Here is a 20,139-nt window from a genome sequence, read left to right as displayed (position 1 = left end):
GAAGGTGATGATGATGATGATAATGCTGGTGATGATGATGATGATGGTGGTGATGATGATGGTGATGATGATGTAGAAGAAGACAATCTTGGTGGTGACTCACAATTGGTAAACTATCTAAAAGTGATTTTATATTTTTTAGGGATTCCTGAGGCCCCTGCAAATGGCATATATGCGGATGTCACAGTGCATCTCTCTAGCCTGCCTGCCTTTCTAGTTAAAGGACAAGTCCGCCCTAACAAAAAGCTGATTTGAATAGAAAGAGAAAAATCAAACAAGAAAAACTCGGATGTAAAATAAGAAAGTTACAACATTTTAAAGTTTCGCTTAATTTCTCAAAACAGTTATATGCACATATGATCCTGTTCGGTATGCAAATGAGGGAACCGATGACATCACCCACTCACTATTTCTTTTGTATTTTATTATATGAAATATTTTGATTTTCCCATCATTGTCAAGTGAAACAACGATTAATTCCTCCCTGAACATGTGGAATTAGCATTGTTTAATACTGTATGATTTAGTCAACTTGGTCCTTATTGTCAAATCTGTAAAAAATGAAATATTGTAGAATTCAAACAATAAAAAACAAAAGAAATAGTGAGTGATGGACATCATCGACTGACTCATTTGCATGACACTGAAGTTGTGCATATCACTGTTTAGTGACAATTAAGCGAAACTTAAAAATGCCATAACTTTCTTATTTTACATCCGATTTTGATGAAGTTTTCAGCGTTATTCATGTTTGATTTTTCTCTATTTATTTAAATCAACTTTTTTCTGGGGTGAACTTGACCTTTAATATCAAAGTAAGAAAAGCATCACTTTCTTCATTTTCTAACATTTGATATTTTGGGCTATTTTTTTTTAGGGCAGAGCAAGTGAAGCAGTTTCTAGATAGTGGTCTTGATATCAATAATAAAGATGAAGCAACAGGGGGCAATACAGCCCTACATTGGGCAGCTAGCTTCTCAGGACTAGAAATCATCAAAATACTCTTAGGTAAGGCTTGAAATGAAAAGTTTTATTTAGAACACAGTTCACCTTAATCCTACTAGACATGTACAGTACATACACAAAGACACAATACATATCTTTCAAGGTTGTTTTTTATTATTATATTTCCATTCATATGATTTTGTATAAACTGGGCCTCCAAAGTGCTTTGAAATGCAGTCTATCTTCATAACTGTGATGGTTATTTAATTTCATTTCAAATAATGCCAATCTGTATAAATTAAATGAAATCTCAGATCATTTGTTGTTTTTATGTGTGTATAAGAGATCCCGAATTTAGATTGATTTTCGAGGCATTGGTTTCCAAGAGATTCTCGTTAATTGAAAGATCTTGAATTTAATTCTTGGCAACATTGGGTTGATACAATTGAAGGATGAAAATTAGAATGCTATTATCAAAGATTTCTGGTCACTTGCCAATTGCCCTTCAATAAATCAATTGGCTATTGGAATATTTTTTGTTTGTATTAATATGTAATTTATTTTAATAGTTTTTTTTCCATGTTTGATGTTTATGCAGATATTATCTCTCAATATGGATATTTCATTTGTTTTGATATATAAAATGATATTAATAACAATGATTGTTGATTGAAATGTTAAACAAATTAAATTTAGTTTATTGGATGGATACCTAACAACAGAATGGTTTCATAACTGAGTTTGAATGCCTCTACAGCTTGTCTGAAAATCATTTGAACTAAATCAGTGTTTCATTAACATGTACACATATTTTTTCTGTAAGACATTGAATGATTTGATAGATTATGGCTAGTTGATGATGATCGCAGATGATTTTCATTCAAATTACCAAATTCATTAAAATCCCCCATTGATACTATGTGATTTGAATCTTTGAATTGATTTGCTGTTCATGTCATGTTTATATAGAGCACAATGCAGATGTGAACGCTACTAATTCCGATGGGACCACACCCTTACATGATGCTGTCTTGAGGGGGGATGTTGACATTGTGAAGGAGCTGGTTGCAGGGGGTGCAGACATCAATGCTAAAGCAACAGGAGGGTGAGTAAATTCTTAAAGGAATAGGATGGCCCAGCATCAAAGCTCATTGAGGTTTTGTACACAAAGTCAATTGAACATGAGGCCTTTAATTCAAAGGGGAAGTTTACCCTGACATCAACTTGGTTTCATCAAAAACAGACAATGAAAGAAACAACAAAATTTTCATTTTGTGATTCTGTCTATTTAGAAATATTCTATTCCTAGGTGCACAGTTGTTATTGCCTTGTCATCTTCAAATGATTTAATGTATATTTGCTGTTTTGTTTTCATGCCATTTAGTAAATCAGAAGGAAAGAGTCCATTAGATTTAGCAGAGGATAGTCAAGAACTGAAAGATGTATTAGTCCCACCAGTCATCATGAATGGACACGCAGAGAATGGACAGAATGGTGAAACAGTAGAGCAATCTGATGATGCAGATAGTGAGTGTTTTATTCTTATTATTAGTCAGGGAATTTAATGAATTACACAGGGAAATTTTTAAATTTCTGACATAACCAAGGTGATAACAGAAGGTATTTGGACTGCTTTGACTATACTAAACGTCAGTGATTTTGCTAATGACCACCCCCCCCCAAAAAAAAAATCATGGAGGTTATGGCCGACAAATTTTTCAAATCAATTTAAAGGGATTTCAAATTTTGCAAATTAAACTGGTATGCCCTTGCATGCTCTAAAAGCTTATATTGTTTAGTCTGTTGATATGTTATTTTTTCATGTTAAAATGTAGAGTAGGTTGAGTAATGTTATGTTTTACGTAGGTGTAGATGTGCCTTTCTTTTCAGTCACTTTGGAGGAGGTCAAGACTGAAGAAGAGAAGGATTCATCTGTCAAGGATGATTCTACTACAACCCCAGAGGTAAGGAGAACCAATCTACTTGGGAATATTTACACAGGCTCACATGTATGAACCATCTGTAATGTGTTTACTTTAAATTCAATTTGCTGCCTTGCATTGACAGTAATAGGTCTATGTATTGTTGTAAAATTCATTCCTGTATTATAAACTCAGTATATACAGTGCGTATCAAAAAAAAGTTTACACTTTGAAAAAATCCTGTAAAATTATACATTTGTAATATCTTGAAGATTTTCCACATTTTAACATTGGTACAGATCCATTTAAGCAAATGACAATATAACTGCCGAAAAATATTTCCGCTTGAGTGAGCACCACTTACTTTTGAAAAGTTAGTGAAAAATGATAATTTGCGCAGAACTTTGAAATAGTTATGCGAATAAAAGTAGACCTTAATCATGAAGAACACGTGGAATTTTGCTAGTAAAATTTATTTGAAGATATATTTTGCTTTTTTTGATTTGTTTCCTTGCCCAAAACACCTTAAAGAGTGCATTTTGCCCCACTCCACTCCCCCACACACCGAGGCCATTATGACAATATTTGCTTTACACTGAGCTGTGATTTACATGGAATGGCTTAAGCCTGATTTTCATTTTGTTAATCATTGCCAAGCTTGGGAAAAGTGTGGAGAAACAAGTATTAAATGAAAAATGAAATGTAAACCCACATTCAATTATAAAAACTTAGTGAAAAAATGCTGGAGATGTCTGATATAAACTTTTGTTCAGATTAAGTTATGTCCTCAAAAAGGGTAAAGGTTGTGCTTACTAAGTGTTGAAATTTCAATTTGGGTGACAAAATTGTTACAAAATGCTTGAATGTATCCGTTTTATTTCAATTGACTAAAAGTGCAAGGGAAATGTATGAGAAATGTTTCGCAGGGTAAGTTTGATTTCGCCCTTTCCCCTTGACACAGTGTGAAAACGAGCATTTTTGCGCAAACAGATTTCTACGAGCTTTACAAAAATGGACAGTGCTCACTCAAGTGTAACATTCTGACAAAACTTTTACTTTCATTGGATAGATGAGACCCAAACCCAAGATTATATGTGGAAAAATTACCCATATGTTGTATATTTTTTAATTCCCAGTGCTTTTTCAAAGTGTAAACTTTTTTTTGATACGCACTGTATATCAAATAAAATCTGAAGAAATCTTGAGAACTTTGACAAGTAATGTATCATGACCTAAACTGTCAACTTTCTATATTTACATATTTTGAAATTTTATTCCTCTATTGTGAATTCAATAAAGTGGCCGTAGTATACAAGTGATATGAAATGAATTCATATATGATAGTTTTATGGAAAATATTCTGTGCAGGCTGCGAGTCCTCAAGTATCATCATCAGTCCAAGACGAGGATGAGGAAGATGACGGGGAGGTTGAGGTGGAGACTGTAGAAGAAGAGGAAGAGGAGGAGGAGGATGTTGAAGAAGACCCAAGGCTGGCCTTTCTCTGGCCCAAACCTCAGCAGCTTGTCCAGAAGAATGGAAACAAATTTACTCTTAGCCAGGATTTCAGTGTACAACTAGCAGCTATGCCTCAATCAGGTGATGACTGACTTGAATTTTAGTTGGTTTCATTTTTAGGAAATGTTATATCTCAGAATTGAACAGTTATGAGGACAGCTCATTAAATGCTTACAAACATCAATGATAGAAATTGAGCATATGATAAATGAAGTTGACATAAATTAGTGTAAAGTAACATTAATATAGACATGAACATCATAAAAGATAATAATGAATGCAGGAGACTTATTAGGGGTTAGCTTGGTGATGAGGCATTGATTGACACAATGATAAAGACGATAATAAGGGTTATAAAAGTGATTAGAACGAGTTCTCATTTGTTGTTTAGTTCTTTTTATACGATTCCAGAATGTCTGCATCTGAAGAAGTATATAAGATATATTTCAAGATGTTTTATCAATTTTGATCCAAATTCGGTTGCAGCTCTGAATATCTGAAAATGCATAACATTAAAGTTATTGAGACAAATTCTTTCCAAACATTGCCCGAATCTACAACAAAAATATGACAATTAAATATAAATACCATTTTTTTTTGTTCAGCATTGATCTCTTCATTAATCAGTTCATTTTACATCTGTCAAAATATGTAAATGATGCAAAATAATGACACCATTTATCAACTTATACTAGCTTCAACATGGTAGTTGATTAATTTGACCTTGTACAGGGGTTACACTTCGTAATTCCGAAGGTTCTTTATTCCGAAGGTTCGTAATTCCGAAACACGTAAATTGCCTATACCTCGATGTTCGTTAATCCGAAAACGTAAAAGGGTTCGTTAATCCGAACATTTGTGGCGTTATTCCGAAGGTTCGTTATTCCGAAGGTTCGATAATCCGAAAACGAAATAAGGTTCGTTGTTCCGAAGGTTCGTTAATCCGAAAACAAAATAAGGTTCGTTGTTCCGAAGGTTCGTTAGTCCGAAAACGAAATAAGGTTCGTTAATCATTTCGTTTTCGGACTAACGAACCTTCGGAATTTCGAACCTCATTTTGTTTTGGGATTAACGAACCTTCGGAATTACGAACCTCACTTCGTTTTCGGAAAAACGAACCTTCGGAATTACGAACCTTCGGAAATATGAACCTTTGGAATAACGAACCTTCGGAATATCCGAACCTTCGGAATAACGAAGCTTCGGAATTACGAATGTATGCGTGTACAGGTACCCTTGAACCCATGGTTGACCTCTGGACGATCCAGTCAGCCGTCTTGATGGAGAAAGGCTATCGTTGTGTTTTGGAGAATTCTGTAGTATGCCTAGATCCTACTGCTCAGATTGTTTGTACTATCAACCCTCTACCATTCTGCAGAGAGGAAAGCTATAGGTTATCAGTCAGTGAAAAGATGGTAAGTAACCTCTTCGTAACCAATTCTTGGTCTGTCAAATTGACGCCTGTTGCCGTGGTTAAGAACGTTATTTTATTCATGAGTCAACTGTTTTTAATTTATGAGTCCAATGGTCAAAACAGTGGAATCATTAATAAAGTAGCATTCGTAACCATGGCAACAGGCACCACTTTGGTGCTCTATGACAAAAGAGTGCATCAGCATTGGACATGAAATATGCATAAACCATGAGTTAAATCGATAGATTTCAAAACCACGTTAGTGAATTCTGGCTAAAGAGATCGTGTTTTGAAGGACTTCATAGTGTGCATAGATCCTACAGCTCAGATCTATGCCCTTCTTTGCCAAGTAACAAAGTGGTAAAGGTTATATGTAGAGAAGATGGCAGATAAGCCTTTTTAACATAGCATTTGTACAATTATATTTACATGTACAATTGATAATAACTTTTTGTACATGTTTTGATACAAACTTGCAGTTGGGCTTCATTGGAAAAACTGCTTGTACTCTTTATATGCTACTGTTATGTTGACCATGTCATGCCAACAAGTGTACATTTGTGACTCTGACCAATAAAACAAATTTTTTTGCTATTATAGGATTGATAGCTGCAGTTTTTTGAGTGTGAGTGAGATAATGGTAGTCAAGTCTGATGAAACTTGTTTTAATTTAGGAGATGAGCTTTAGTGAAACAGACAATTTGAAAGTGTTTGGAAGCACTTAGATTCATATACTTTATATCCCTAATTTTCCCCATGAATGAGACCATGATATTTTCTGGGGTTTATAAACATGAAGTAATTTTGAAATCCATGAGCCGCCATTTGGAAGGGGGGGAGGTGATACCAAAAAAAAAAAAAAATAACCAATCCTTTTTCGTATTGTACCTTCAGGTGACGATCGTTGCTGCTGATCTTCCAGGTCTATGGCATGCTACAAGTACATTTGTTCAGTTGGTCCAGCTCTGTCACAAGGATGGCATTCCACAGCTTGAGGTAAGTCAAGCCTATAAACATTACCAAGAGAGGGCTCTCAATCTTACCAGGAATTAATCTGTAATTATGATCTTAATGATAATAATAGTAGAGGATACTTATCAAGTACATGATAACTGGTGTAATTATCTATGCACTTTACAATTATGAATTAAAAAAAAAGATATAGATATCAAATCAATTTAGCAAATGTATTCCCTATAACAAGAAAGTTATTACAAAAAGACAGTAAAATCAGTAATCAATTATAAAAATAATTCAAATTAAAGTATAACATGATGTAACTAAAAATATCAAAGAAAAACAGCAACCTGCATATATATGAATGTAACCAAGTCTAGATCTGGATGTATGTGATTATTTTCTTTTCTGCATACATCTTTCATCAGACAGTTGAAGAGACAAAAGCAATCACACACATCCAGATCCATACGAATGAAAATCTTACACAAAGATGATGAATATTTTAATGTTACTATTCATATTTCTTTGTCTACTAGATATCTGATTGGCCTAGCATCAAACATAGAGCTGTCATGTTAGACTTATCAGCTGGCAGAGTACCAAGGATGGTGAGTTAGTTTCATGTATCAGAGTGGTGTTTCACCCGAGTCAAAATGATTAACTGATGTTCAAACGATCGTTAAAACAAAGACCATTCACAAATTTTGTTTGGGAGAAAGTGAGAACAAAAACCCACCTTAAAATTGACCAAATGTTCCCTGAATTCATATCATACCACTTTTACATGGATTTTGAATGTTTAGCATGACTTTTAGTCAAACTTGAGTTTTTGTGAAACAACATATCAAAAAGAAGATTCTTGCATTGACTAGAAGTATTGACCTTTACAAGGTTTACAGTATCTCTTTTATTTGATAATATTGGATTAGTTGATAGTTTATTTAATAGTATTGGATTAGTTGATAGTCATATTGACTTTTTTTCTTAAGGATAAGAATCAGAATTTCAAAAAAAAAAAAGCAAGGGACTTATGGTGATGGGTGAAAAACAAACTAGATATTTATATGGATTGCATGCTCATCTGTTTTCAATTATGTAAATAAATGTATACTTGGATAGAACATAAAACCTATGATCAAGTTTGTAATTGGAGTTATTGTTTTCATTTTCAGGATACTCTACTTCAACTTGTGAATAGTTTTGCTCAGCTCAAATACAATGAGGTAAGCAATAAGAAAGTCTGGACCACATCATTCAGTGGGAATCCTTATAAGCATCTTTTCATTCCTTTCATAGTGGAAAGACTCTTAGAGAGATGCTGATTGGGATGCTTGCTAAAATGTGCTGTTTCCACACTAAATAAGAACAGTGATGGTGATGAAATGATAATGAAAATGGTAATTTTAAGGAAAACAAAAACACTGACTGTCACATATCCTTTGTTTAGAATAATCTAACTATACGGATAAGTATTGCTCTTGTATTTAAAACATATGACACCAAATTAACTTCATTGTTTCATTCTGATTTTCCTTTCCACCACAGCTTCATCTGTATGTGAAAGCATACAAGGATAGTCCTATACATGACACCATGCCATATTCTGGAAGGTAATTTTTCAACCAAAGTTTTTTTTTAATTTATATTATTTTCAATCAGAATTGATAATTCAGTTCTTTGCATTGTTTTCAGCATTTTGTTTTTCATGGAATAATGAATTATATGTATGCAGTTTGTGACATTTTCTGGAAGTCACATTAAACATTTTTAAAGAGTCTTCAACTCCTATATTGATCTCATGCAGTGAATTGCTTGACCTGGAAGTGTTTTGTCAGTGGAGGTTCATCAAGTTAGTTCCTCACATTGATCTGATGGAAGATAGTGACCTTTCACCTCCTCTCTTCTCAATCTTCCAACAAGTCCTATCAAGATTTGGATCCACAAAGTAAGAGCCATGCATGTATTTCAAGTTCATTTATCCCTAATTCCATATTGAATTTAACACAGTGTGTATATACAAACAATGTAAATAAGAAGAGGAAGAAGACACTCGTTAAATAAACCTTGGTTCATGCACACACATATGATAATTACAGTGTACATGTACACATATGATAATTACACTGTACATGTAAGAAAGGAATTAAGGGAAAAGTTAACTAAAGCCAGCTGGCTTGTCAAGTTTTGTCGAGTTGGCTACCCAAGTGAGGGAACATATTCTGATAGGTTTAGCAATATCAGAATAAAAGAACTATTAAAAAAGCAAGATAATATAACAACAGGACATATATAACTCAAACTTTTATAATGAAGCATCAAGGAAAAAAAATCTAGTAGCCAGCTTTTTTATTTTTGTTTCTTTGATTTAAAAGTATTGATTCAGACTTGATGTTGTTTGCATGTTACGCACGATCTGTGACCTTTTCTTAGCTGCTAAATTAGAGTGATTCCCATCAGTTCATGTTGGAATCTAGGGAACGGTTTATAAAAGTACTTGTCAGATGTGTTATCCAACAAAGTTTGTTTTATCTGACAGTTACCTATACTACAGTAACAGTGCTTCTCAGCAAATTAAAATCAAGGAAAGTTGTCAGATCCGACAACTTGTTGGACAAGAAATGTTGATGAAATGCTCTTGATCTTTGTAAATTAAAATGATCATTGTTAATGAGTGTCTTAAAGCAAAGTTTAGATGCCTTTGTACACTATGGTAACCAAATGCATTTCTACTTTTTTTTGCTTTGTGTGTTGCAGGGTTGTGAACATTGGACCAAACTTGACAAGGAAGCTGTTAGATTCAGTGCCTCCTCCAAGCCCTCGTCCAGAAACACCACAAGATGGAAACACCTCAACAGATCAGTCAAAGACACCTGATCCTACTACAAAGAAGGAATCATCGGACACCAAGACGACAGAGTCTGGAGAAACAGAGACGGAACCAGAAGCAGAAGGTAAACCTAGAAGTCTGGTGATCAATTGAAGATCAATGTTATATGCACTATTTGTATAAAACATTGGTGAGAAACCAATCAATGTCGTCCTTTCATACTTGATGTTTCCTATCCATTGCAAACATTTGTGTTATGGATCCCTGACCACACAGCTAAGAAATCCTCAGTAAATCAGCCAAACTCAACTTTGATTTGTTAATCTTTATAAAGAAAAAGCAATAAAATGGTATATACAGTAATCTGAGTAGAGAAAGATTCGGTATACTTGTTTACTCCTGCTGATAGGGAATGATACCTGAGAATGCGCAAGTGTGAAAGTAAACATCTTTTTAGTAATGCAAGAATGTTTTCATGGATGTTGTCAGCATGAAAGCAAAATTCAAAGAAGTCATTTAGGAAGGCAAGAATGTGCATTATTTTCTTTAGAAATGTGAATGTTCCATTGCATGCTAATAAACGAATGAAAAGAATGAAATGTTGAATGTGCAAATTGCTGATTAGTTTTCATTATTTGTCTGTTTTTCTGATATGAGAACGTCTCTATATTATGATTTAATGATATGTTTTGAAAGACCGATCATCCTTTTTTCTGTATGACAGTAGTACAAGAGGATGAAGTAGAACTCCCAAGACCGTCACCATTCATTCTAAGTATACAAGATCAACTGAGGTTGATAGGCGTTGGAAGGAATCAAACAGCACTCTTCTGTGCTAATGTTATCTCTGTATATGAGACCAGCTTCAAACAACTCCCCATAGGAAGTGTAGCTATGCTGTATGGCTCCAAAGTAAGTTGCACTTTATACTGCCTTTTCCAGTTTGAAAAATTCTACATGGTCAATGAAATTCTGTTGACAATATTTGTAATGGTTGTTTGCATGCTTTCTATTGTGCCTTCCTTTTTATATTTAAATGCGAGGAATAGTTTTCTGTTCGTACACCTGGGCACTTTCGTTTTCCAAGTGCTATTCTTGTATTAGTGCTATTATTGGATTTAATTATGGAAATGGAACTCCCAGAAAATTTAGTCATTTTCACAGAGCACAAGTGTTTTCAAATCTGAACATGCATTCTATCAATATTGACATTCATTGTGTGATTCCTCTTCATTATAAGCTTTGTTTGATCCAATAATTATGGTATTTGGAATTATCAATATCATTGTTTCCACTCTAATAAATATGAAATGAGCAGATCATTATTTTCTCATGTTTAATTACCCATTCCATTTACAAAAAATTGTATGTGGATGATATCTGCTTATACAAATCTTGCTGAACTTTAAGATCATTAGTTTGGCATTTTGTTGGAGCAGAGAGAGTAACTGAACCATTTGTTCAGATGAGATTCCGAGGCAAGGGTATGTAAGCCATAATACCCTTGTGCGATGATTCCTATACATATAATTCTTGTCATATATTGTATCATGAAAATCACCTTGATCATCTGATAAGCATTGGTGTGTAAAACAATACACCCTTGTATAAGGACTCTTGTACGGACATTCTATATGATATCTTGTGTGTGTAGAGTTGTATATCTTCATTCTTTCTCTGCTGACTACTGTATGATGTTAAATTGATTGAGGTAAATGGGTACCGTCAGGTAGTATTTCCTCTAAAAGCTGTGAGCACCGAATTCGGTAGACTCTTAATAGCTGGGGTAATATAGGAGCGCCTTGAGCACCTTACAAGGTGGATACGTGCGCTATATAAATAATATTATTATTAATTATCTGATAATATGCAATAGCCAAGTGTAGAATAGGAGGATAGATTTGGTAACTTCACACACTTCCTGTATTATAATGTATGAATGCCTTTAAATTGCAAGCACGGTGTAAAGTAAGCTTTTATTGTCTTTCGTTTATTTAGACATTCTGACATTATTGGTTATGTTGGTTTCATTTGATCAGAAGTAAAATTATCCTATTTGTACAATGTTAATTCAGCCCTTTAAAAGTAACCTGGGTTATTTTCTTTCCAGAGCAACTCTGACTTTCAGAAGTCAGGAAAGAAGCTACTTGGAAGTGGGTAAGTTATATGTACCCAGTCACATATTCTTGATTGCAATAGGACTACTTGCTCCCCCTCCCCATATCTCTCTTGCTTGCTTTGATGGATGTCAGTTGCCAATTCATTAACCAAATACAAACTATTTTAATCCCCTTTTGAAAAGTTATCCAAAACAATTATTTTTTAAATTAAATGAAAAAGAAAAGGGATTGGTTGAGTTCACAGTGAATTATTTGATGCACTATCTTATTATGAATGTTGAATAAGGAGGATGAGCTCGACATTCCGTAAACCTGTGGATTAAACTTTCAATTTAGTCTGAAGTTACACCCCAGTTTAAGTATCAGAATACCACTCAAAGTTTTTAAGCAGGCTGAGTTGATATGTGAATGCTTTATTTTCATTTAGCACATTTTTTGGTCTAATTTTTCATCTTCTCCTTTCAGACAAGGTTTCTATGTGTGCCCTGGAACAGGTGTCTGGAATAGGTAGGTTTCTTTATTTCTATTTAATCTTTTCAAACTGTGCTCTTGCAGAATGCATATCAGGAATTAGATGTTACATTATGATAGAAAAGGGGAATGGTTTATCCATATCCTACATTCAAGTTATGTGTTTTTTTTTTAAACAAGTTTTATTTATTTACAGAATGATATTACAACTAATTGCCCTTGAAATGTTTAATATTTTTACACATATTTTCTATGATCTGGTGATTATGTAAATCATTTTAAACAGTTACATTCTTTTGACTGACTAGTACTTCAGTGATATTTGTGATTACTTAGGTTAGAATCTCATTATACTTCATTTATCATTTATTGCATTCTTTTGTAATTTGAACGCACGTCCTCATAGTAATTTAATTTGGTCAAATTATCAATTACAATCTTTTACACTACTGTTGTGATACATATATTTATATTTTCTATGGTTTGAATTTGATGTTAATTTGCATTTCTTTTGATATTGTTTATAATTTTTTACATCTATGAATTTGTTTCAGTTTGGGTGGTGGTCCAGAAGGCTCTATCTGTAACATATCTAATGCCATCAAGACAGCTACTACAAACCCCAATGCCATTGGTCTCCTATTGACCAACTGGGCTGGTTGTACTTACTCCAATCATCCAGTACTTAGCTGGCCAGGTTACATCGCTGCAGCAGGCCTGTCTTGGAATGCATCAACACCTCTGGTGAGTTATATGATGATGATGATGATCATCATCATCACCACCATCACCATCATCATCAAAGGGGGGAGGGTGTTCACAAAGATTTAAGTGGAATTAAAAATCTTCCTTTATCTATCAGTTGTGAGTGGTATATAATGCATCACTACATTGGTTAGATCATACTCATAAGAAGCACTCCACACCTCTTACTGATCAATGAGATTACTCTTGTTGTACCGTCAGTCAAGATATGACAAGGAATGGCTGAAGAATTTAGGCTAAACATTTTTGTGTAGTCCTTTGTATATGCCTCTTCTTCCACTATCAAACCACACGACCAGGGGTTTGTTAAGAATTTCAATCAAATGCAACTAAAAATTGAAACTTCATTTGGTTTTCAGCCAACCAAAAGCTAATATTTGGGACTTGCATTTCATGCAACCATTTCATGCAACAGGCTTCAAATTTCTTATCCCTTTTTAATAATAATTATTTTTTTGTTGCAATTGTGACTGAGGTTGCAAAAGATACAATGTACATTTGAATGATATATTTTTTTTTCAAGGTGTTCAAATTTTTAGACCCAAAATGAAAAATGTTGCTATCAAGTAGTATTGTTGTTTGGTTTCTTGCAGGAATTTCTCCATTGCAACCTGTCTGCAATGATCAATCGTCACATGCTACAGGACCCTGACTCACCGCTTGGTGAAGCTATCCTTGAAGTCGGTCGCATCGATACCTACCTCACCCAGGCAACACTCAATCAACTAGATCTACCCATCACTCACAAATCAGTGGTCATACCGGCCAAAGAGGGCTCCTTCCTCTGTCGGGTCATCCAGGATACGGACAGTGTTGATCTGGAGTTCATGACACTCGAAGTCATCAATGTGAGTTGTCCTAGAGTCATGGTGGTAGTATTATGACTAGATGTTGACTGTATTGGTTACGTGGATGGGAGTGTTAGAAAGGAGGTTGATGGGTCTGTATTTGTGAATTATTGGTGGACTCATACCACCCTCCCACTGATCTTTTATAGGGTTGGTTTTCTCTTTGTGCCTCATCTTGGTTCGATACCATCTTCACAGTTCCTAATTCTCTTTTCCTTCTGTGTAGACTGCCATGAGAAGGATACGCAAGTCACAAACTTCTCTGAATGCTGTAGATAAACTCAAGCTCGACAGGAGGGTTTATATTCAGGTTCATCTTACTCTTGACTTGATGTTCTGGGCTTGCAAGTAAGTATCAATGCTTTAAATGCTGAATCAAGTAAGAGGGGCAACATGAAAAAATTAACTTGGGGATTATCTTACTCTGCTTTTCCAACTGCGGCATTGATGGTAGTCATAATTATATTATTTAATGCAAACTAGCTTTATTCTTGTTAAACTGCAGGAATGAACAAAGAGACAACTTTGATAAATTTTCTATTCTGTCATTGCAATATAGAAACTTGAACAATGCTTAAGTGTGCTTGAATTATATGGATCAAGCATATCAGTACAGAAAAAATACAATGTGTGTAGAAAGTCATCAAAGCAAACGATATAGGATGTAATGGAAGTTGTTTACAAAATGTATCAAGCCCAGTTGTCTTGCATAAAATTGAATAAATTACATATATTTAGAATCACTAAAAAAGTAATGTAGAATTTACTGTAATAGAGAGTGTAGATGTTTTAGAGGTATCCATTGTTAAGAGTTAAAAAAATTGGAACAAGCAAATCCCCTTCGCACCAAGAGAGATATACCTTGACATACATTTTTTTTTCTTCCTAGGATTGTAAGAGCTTTAGTGATTACTGGTAAGAAACCCAACCATGCCCAGAGTGGTTTCAATGTCATCAACGTAGGACTTGCCAACCTATCTGCCACCACAAAGACAGATTCAGCTAATAAGTAAGCATATAGATATTCAGACTTTTTTTTTTTTTAAATTGATTTTCATTGTGTTTTTTTCCATTTTGTTTTTGCTGAAGTAGGATAGTTCACACCTTTTCAATCTGTTTGAAAATCCAATTTGAAAAACATCAGGTTTTCCAGGGAGTATTTAATGAAAGTACTTGTCTGATGTTTGGTCTGACAGTTACCATAGTAACAGTTGACACCTGTGCTTAGCCTTTGAAAATCAAGGAGAGTTAGCAAGATGACAAATGTTCAGGAATGCATTCCCAGGTTATTAATTAGCTGTGGTCCATGTTATTTGTGTCAAGATATGTATCTGTAGCTTCTGGGGTTTTCAATTTTTTAAACCAATAGAATTTCTCTAATGAATCGGTAAAATAATGGCTAATGAATACAAATAATACAGATGCCCAGGCTTAAAATTGAAAAACAAAATGAAACAAGACAGTCATTTTGGCCCTGATATGCCAAATATAGTTAATTTTGAGAAATTACATGTATTTCAATATTTTTTTATCTTGCAGGTTGCTCAAATGGTGCCCAATAGTTTTCAATCTTAGATTTGAGATTACAGTACACATTTAATTTCATAATAAGAACATTAATTACCCAGCGTAGCCACTTCAGTTCCGAAAACTGTTCTCCCAGTATGCCCTGCTATTATTTTTACCCTGGCTTTAACTGGGCTGCCTAGGCACTGAAGCATTCCTTGAATTCTTGAGTGCCCAGGCAGCCCAGCCCATTCACCACTCAACCAATGTGGGTAAATTCCTTGCTGAAAGAAAACATGCCATGGCTGGGATCAAACTCATGTCTCTGACATTGAAAAATGAGAGTCAAAACCACTAGACCATGACACCCCCAGGAATGATGCATAGAAAGCTTTTTTTGTTGATATACCCTGATTGTATAACAATACATAACCCAAAGAAGGTTTGGGAGTTTCAAATGCCCTGATAGGATATCCCATGAAAGCCGAGATTGCTTGTTTTCTGTTGACCCTTGAGTTTACAATGTACATTTCAAAACTTTCATTCTACCCTCGGAACTTTACGTACAAATGCACTTAATTATGGTCGTTTACCATGATGTTACTGTCCCTTTTTATTACCCAGGTTATTGAGTATGATGGAAGAGTACAGGACTGTTTGGTTAGATCAATGTTTCCAGCCTGGTCTTGAGGATTCAGGGATGTTCTTCAAAGGTGTCCTCAAACATTTAGTACCAGAAGGTGCTGAAAGGACAGAAGATTAGTTTTGAAAGGATTTTCTTTATAATAGCCATCAGTGCTGGAGCCATTTATATCATATCTCAAAATATTCAAGAGAGTGGGGGAAAAAAAATCAATTGTATACAATTTGATTGTCTCTGCTTTGGTATCGCATAGTGGCTTCATTTTTTTAAGGTAAACAGTTTGGATACCGACAATAGGACACTTAATAGTTTTTCAAGTCATTGAAAATCAAAAGAAAATAATAATTAATTTTCCTCAAAAATTTCAGACAGGAGGTCTTGTCAAATCTGCAACAATATGTATGAATATATAAGATGATATTGAGAAATTTATTATTTTGGGGGAATGATTCCTGGAATGACCTTGTAACCTGTATCAATTCTTTATTTTGATAATGAAAATTTCTATGATTTTACATTTTATATTATTCCATATTTAGTAGCTTGATTACTGAATGCTTATATTTCCAATTCATAGATGGTGAACAAATATGTTTATATGATAATTAGAAATCTTAATTATTGATTTATTATGAAATGTATATTTTGCTTTTACATTAAATGTATTGTGAATTTTATTTCTTGGTGGGTCATCTTATCCAGATCTTATATGACTTGAATGTTTTGTATTTGCCTCAGATAATGATTTTTAGTGCAAATGAATTCTTGGTCTTCTAATACAAAACTTAGCAATTGATCCTAGGACTGATTACATTGTAGATTATAATATGCAATCAATCATATCATCAGCAGTAAAATCAATTGTTGAGCCTTGTGTTATTAGATCCTAATGTTGTTAAGAGAGGTAATCTGTTTCTGCAATTCTTTGACCACACACTCTTCTCATTCCATTAGGCATATTATAAGAGCCAACGTGTGTACTTCGTTCATATTCAGGGCCCCATTTCTAGAAAGCATCATAACTCCAGCATGATGCCATCTCTATGGAAAGCCAAGCTGGACAATAATCATCTGTGAACAGACATATGCTTTCCATGTTCGAATTCCATTCTTCTGCATCTTGTCCAATCAGTGTATTGTGCAGCTTGGCTTTCTATAGAGATGGTATCAGGCTGGAGTTATAACACTGATGATATGGGCCCCAGGTGTCTTTTTGTGAATATTTTTTTTACTTTGACATGTATCTGTTTCTAGTGAGTTTTTATTGTTGAGTTACTGGAATATCTGTGATAAAGAATCCATCTTGAAAGGCTGATCATGATCATTTTTATCTTATTTATTTGCAGTTCTTTGAAAATATTTCTGCAGACGGCTTATTTGGAAATGTGTAATGAGTCTGTGAAAGATATTTCACTTAAAGAGGACTTTGCAAAATACCTTGAAATTTGGTGTATGTGTTCCTGTTAAGATGCTTTTATCAACAAAAATAAGATTTTTTTTTTAAAATACAATATGCTTATGTCTGTAGAAATTTATTTCCTTTTGGCTTTTCATTTTCTTTAGATTTTTATCAGTGGATGATTGAGTCAAGAAAGCTAAGAGGCGTAAGGACATTATTTTTTTTCTCTGTGTATATTAAATGCTTTGAAAAGTTCATTACTTTTATCTTATTCCATACAGTAGTGGCCATGGTTTCCAACCATGAAAGTAAGTGCCACTAGGGTATGTTTTACTGTTTATTTATTTCATATGTCTCTCTTTCCTTTCACTCTTTATCCTTCCTGTCCTATGGTATCAATTCCCTTGTATTGTAATTAGTTTGCCCCCCCCTCATTTATTTGCTTTTTGAGGACACCATAATGACTTATACCATGGGCAAGTGTCCATGGGAAAGCCATTCCCTGTCATTTTTTATAAGTGGTCCAAAAGAAGTAATGGAAGAATTCAGGAAGGAAGGGGTTTGTTCTCTGCTATCAAAATACCCTGGTGCTGCATTGATCTTGAACTGCATGAATTTTCCTTTTCTCCTATTGTAGTAATTAGTACAATGTACCCAGAGTTGGTACAATGTTACTTTATTGACACTACCTTTGATTCAGTACTAGCAAGTGAGAAAAACAATGCATTTAATTTTATTTTTATAGGCAGATTTTTTTTTGCACGTAATGGAATGATAGGATATACTTTGGAGGAGAAGCCCATATGGTTAGATGGCAGACAGTGTTTGATCATTTGATGATAAGCAAGTACATTCCCCAAACAAAGAAATGGGGAAAATTTTGCCTCATTGCATGATGGTGCTGGTACAGATTGCTGCCATTTTTATTCACTATTCATATGTGATAGGATAGTGGATGCCTTTATGTTGAGAGCTGCTGCCTTGATATCCATATAGTGCCATATGCTAGAAATATTCCTTGCAATTTGCAAATAAACTGAATATTTGAGGGTAATATTTAAGGGTTTCATTTATGAAAATGAATGTTACTTTTATAGCGGTGTCACTATGTATTGAAATCCCAGATTACTCCTCAGGGAGTGGAGATGAGGCATATTGTGTGAAAAAGAATGTAATTACTACGGTAGTATTATTGGTTCAGTACAAAGAGATTGTATTTTGCCTGACTTGTATGGTAAGACATTTCTTGTAAGCAAAGCTGTATTCAAGGGAAGTAGTAAGTATCCCTTATAGATTATTGTTATATTTCTGAAAATTACATTTCTTTTCTGTTTTTTGTACTTCAAGAGCAATGTCTAGTTATGTGATTTAAGTTTTGATTTTTATCTAGATGAATATTTAAGAAAAAATAAAAATAGAACTATTGTATCTCTTTATGATTGAATCCAAGAATGATTTCACAGTCAATCTTATACACTTATATGCTTCTGGAAGTCTTTCATGAACCAATTGAGTCACTGATTTTTGTTGACAGTTGTTTTAAGGTACTGAAATTCTTACTTCTGATTGGCTGAGATAAAATTTGTAGATAAAAATCACATAGAAGATGCGACACTAACAGTCCCCTTCTGCATTCAGGAGAGAAAACATCCTCTGGATTTGATCAAGTCCAGGACCCTGACATATACATGATGCAATCAAACTTACAATTAAGAATAGTTGTAAGTCGATAGCAAACTGTGTACAAAAAGTTGCAATTTTGTTACAGGGCCCAGGGCCCCATCTTACAAAGACTTGTGATTGATTCAATCAACCACAACTGTGGAAAGCCAGCAACGTCAACATTGAATATTCATATTTGTTCAAAACATTTTCTAGATATGATTTCTCTATTCATAGTTTTCTTGAAAATTCAGTGTGCTTCTCTTTGTTTACAAAGGACATTGTGCAAATTCTTGAAGAAAAATTATGTCATTGATGGATTTCCATTTCCATAATTCTTTGTAAGATGGGGCCCAGATGTACTGGCTCAGTATTTGTTTCTTATTTCAATGTATAGTAATATTATTTAATTCATCTACAGAGTCTTTCTGTTTATTCTATGATTGAACATGTGAAGAAGCTTCAAGTATTTTTGTTTCTTTTATGATTTCATAATGGTAGACAACGAATAGTGATATAATTTCAAAATTTAACTGTTCATGATTATGAACATATATGCCTGTCATCAATTGATAAAGAGAAAAGATATCTACAGATTTGAGTATTTCAAATGAAATAGTAGCAATAAATATTAAGTTTATATTCATATTATTGCATTCATTCCTTCAATTCTCATTATATGTTCTCTCATTTATTAAAAATGTTTGGATAAATACTATTCAAACTATTCCATGGCTTCTAGGGACTTCTAATGCCAGATTAATTTCTGAATACAGTCCTATATTTTTGAGACATCAGTGCTTAATTTTCAATATATGTTATAAACTGGTCAAGACAATTGTTGGTAAAAAACTTTCCCACAAACTCTACAAGATAGGTTCCCTCTTTCACAATTTTTTTTTTACTGAAGCCATAGCAATTTATTGGCTGAGTTGGTTCAAGTTTCATGAAACAGGACCCTGCTGTACCAGCCTGTACAAAACGTTCACCGTGACCCTATATGTTAACTGTGCAGGGACCCTGATTCTGAATTGATTATAAAGGGAAACAAAACCGTGTGAGTGATAGACTTAAAGGAATGATTTCAGTTTGTTTCCCCAACAAACAATTGTATTTAGATATTAATATTTTGTTTGATACC

The 20,139-nt window shown here is 34.0% G+C and overlaps 1 protein-coding gene across 7 annotated transcripts in view; it reads left to right on the top strand.

Annotated features, from left to right (window-relative positions):
- The window catches only part of LOC129264901 (uncharacterized), a 32,178-nt gene extending 12,534 nt beyond the window's left edge, over positions 1 to 19,644 (top strand). For 2 of the 7 annotated variants that reach the window (XM_064102020.1, XM_064102022.1), the window contains 20 exons: positions 878 to 1,008; positions 1,915 to 2,050; positions 2,330 to 2,472; positions 2,836 to 2,909; positions 4,236 to 4,464; positions 5,614 to 5,798; positions 6,692 to 6,793; positions 7,294 to 7,365; positions 7,930 to 7,980; positions 8,303 to 8,367; positions 8,562 to 8,702; positions 9,512 to 9,708; positions 10,309 to 10,496; positions 11,695 to 11,741; positions 12,170 to 12,211; positions 12,730 to 12,919; positions 13,534 to 13,788; positions 14,015 to 14,136; positions 14,678 to 14,797; positions 15,919 to 19,644. In XM_064102020.1, the coding sequence (XP_063958090.1) occupies positions 878 to 1,008; positions 1,915 to 2,050; positions 2,330 to 2,472; positions 2,836 to 2,909; positions 4,236 to 4,464; positions 5,614 to 5,798; positions 6,692 to 6,793; positions 7,294 to 7,365; positions 7,930 to 7,980; positions 8,303 to 8,367; positions 8,562 to 8,702; positions 9,512 to 9,708; positions 10,309 to 10,496; positions 11,695 to 11,741; positions 12,170 to 12,211; positions 12,730 to 12,919; positions 13,534 to 13,788; positions 14,015 to 14,136; positions 14,678 to 14,797; positions 15,919 to 16,057 (2,629 nt within the window). In that variant the 3' untranslated portion in view covers positions 16,058 to 19,644. Of the gene's footprint in view, positions 1 to 877; positions 1,009 to 1,914; positions 2,051 to 2,329; positions 2,473 to 2,811; positions 2,910 to 4,235; positions 4,465 to 5,613; positions 5,799 to 6,691; positions 6,794 to 7,293; positions 7,366 to 7,929; positions 7,981 to 8,302; positions 8,368 to 8,561; positions 8,703 to 9,511; positions 9,709 to 10,308; positions 10,497 to 11,694; positions 11,742 to 12,169; positions 12,212 to 12,729; positions 12,920 to 13,533; positions 13,789 to 14,014; positions 14,137 to 14,677; positions 14,798 to 15,918 lie in introns of all 7 variants that reach the window. The other 5 variants (XM_064102021.1, XM_064102019.1, XM_064102018.1 and 2 more) reach the window with 5 other exon arrangements.
- The last annotated feature ends 495 nt before the right edge of the window (positions 19,645 to 20,139 follow it).

Source organism: Lytechinus pictus, chromosome 7 (genome assembly GCF_037042905.1).
Source record: "Lytechinus pictus isolate F3 Inbred chromosome 7, Lp3.0, whole genome shotgun sequence".
Classification (NCBI taxonomy): Eukaryota; Metazoa; Echinodermata; class Echinoidea; order Temnopleuroida; family Toxopneustidae; genus Lytechinus; species Lytechinus pictus.
This window is presented reverse-complemented; position numbering and strand designations above follow the sequence as displayed.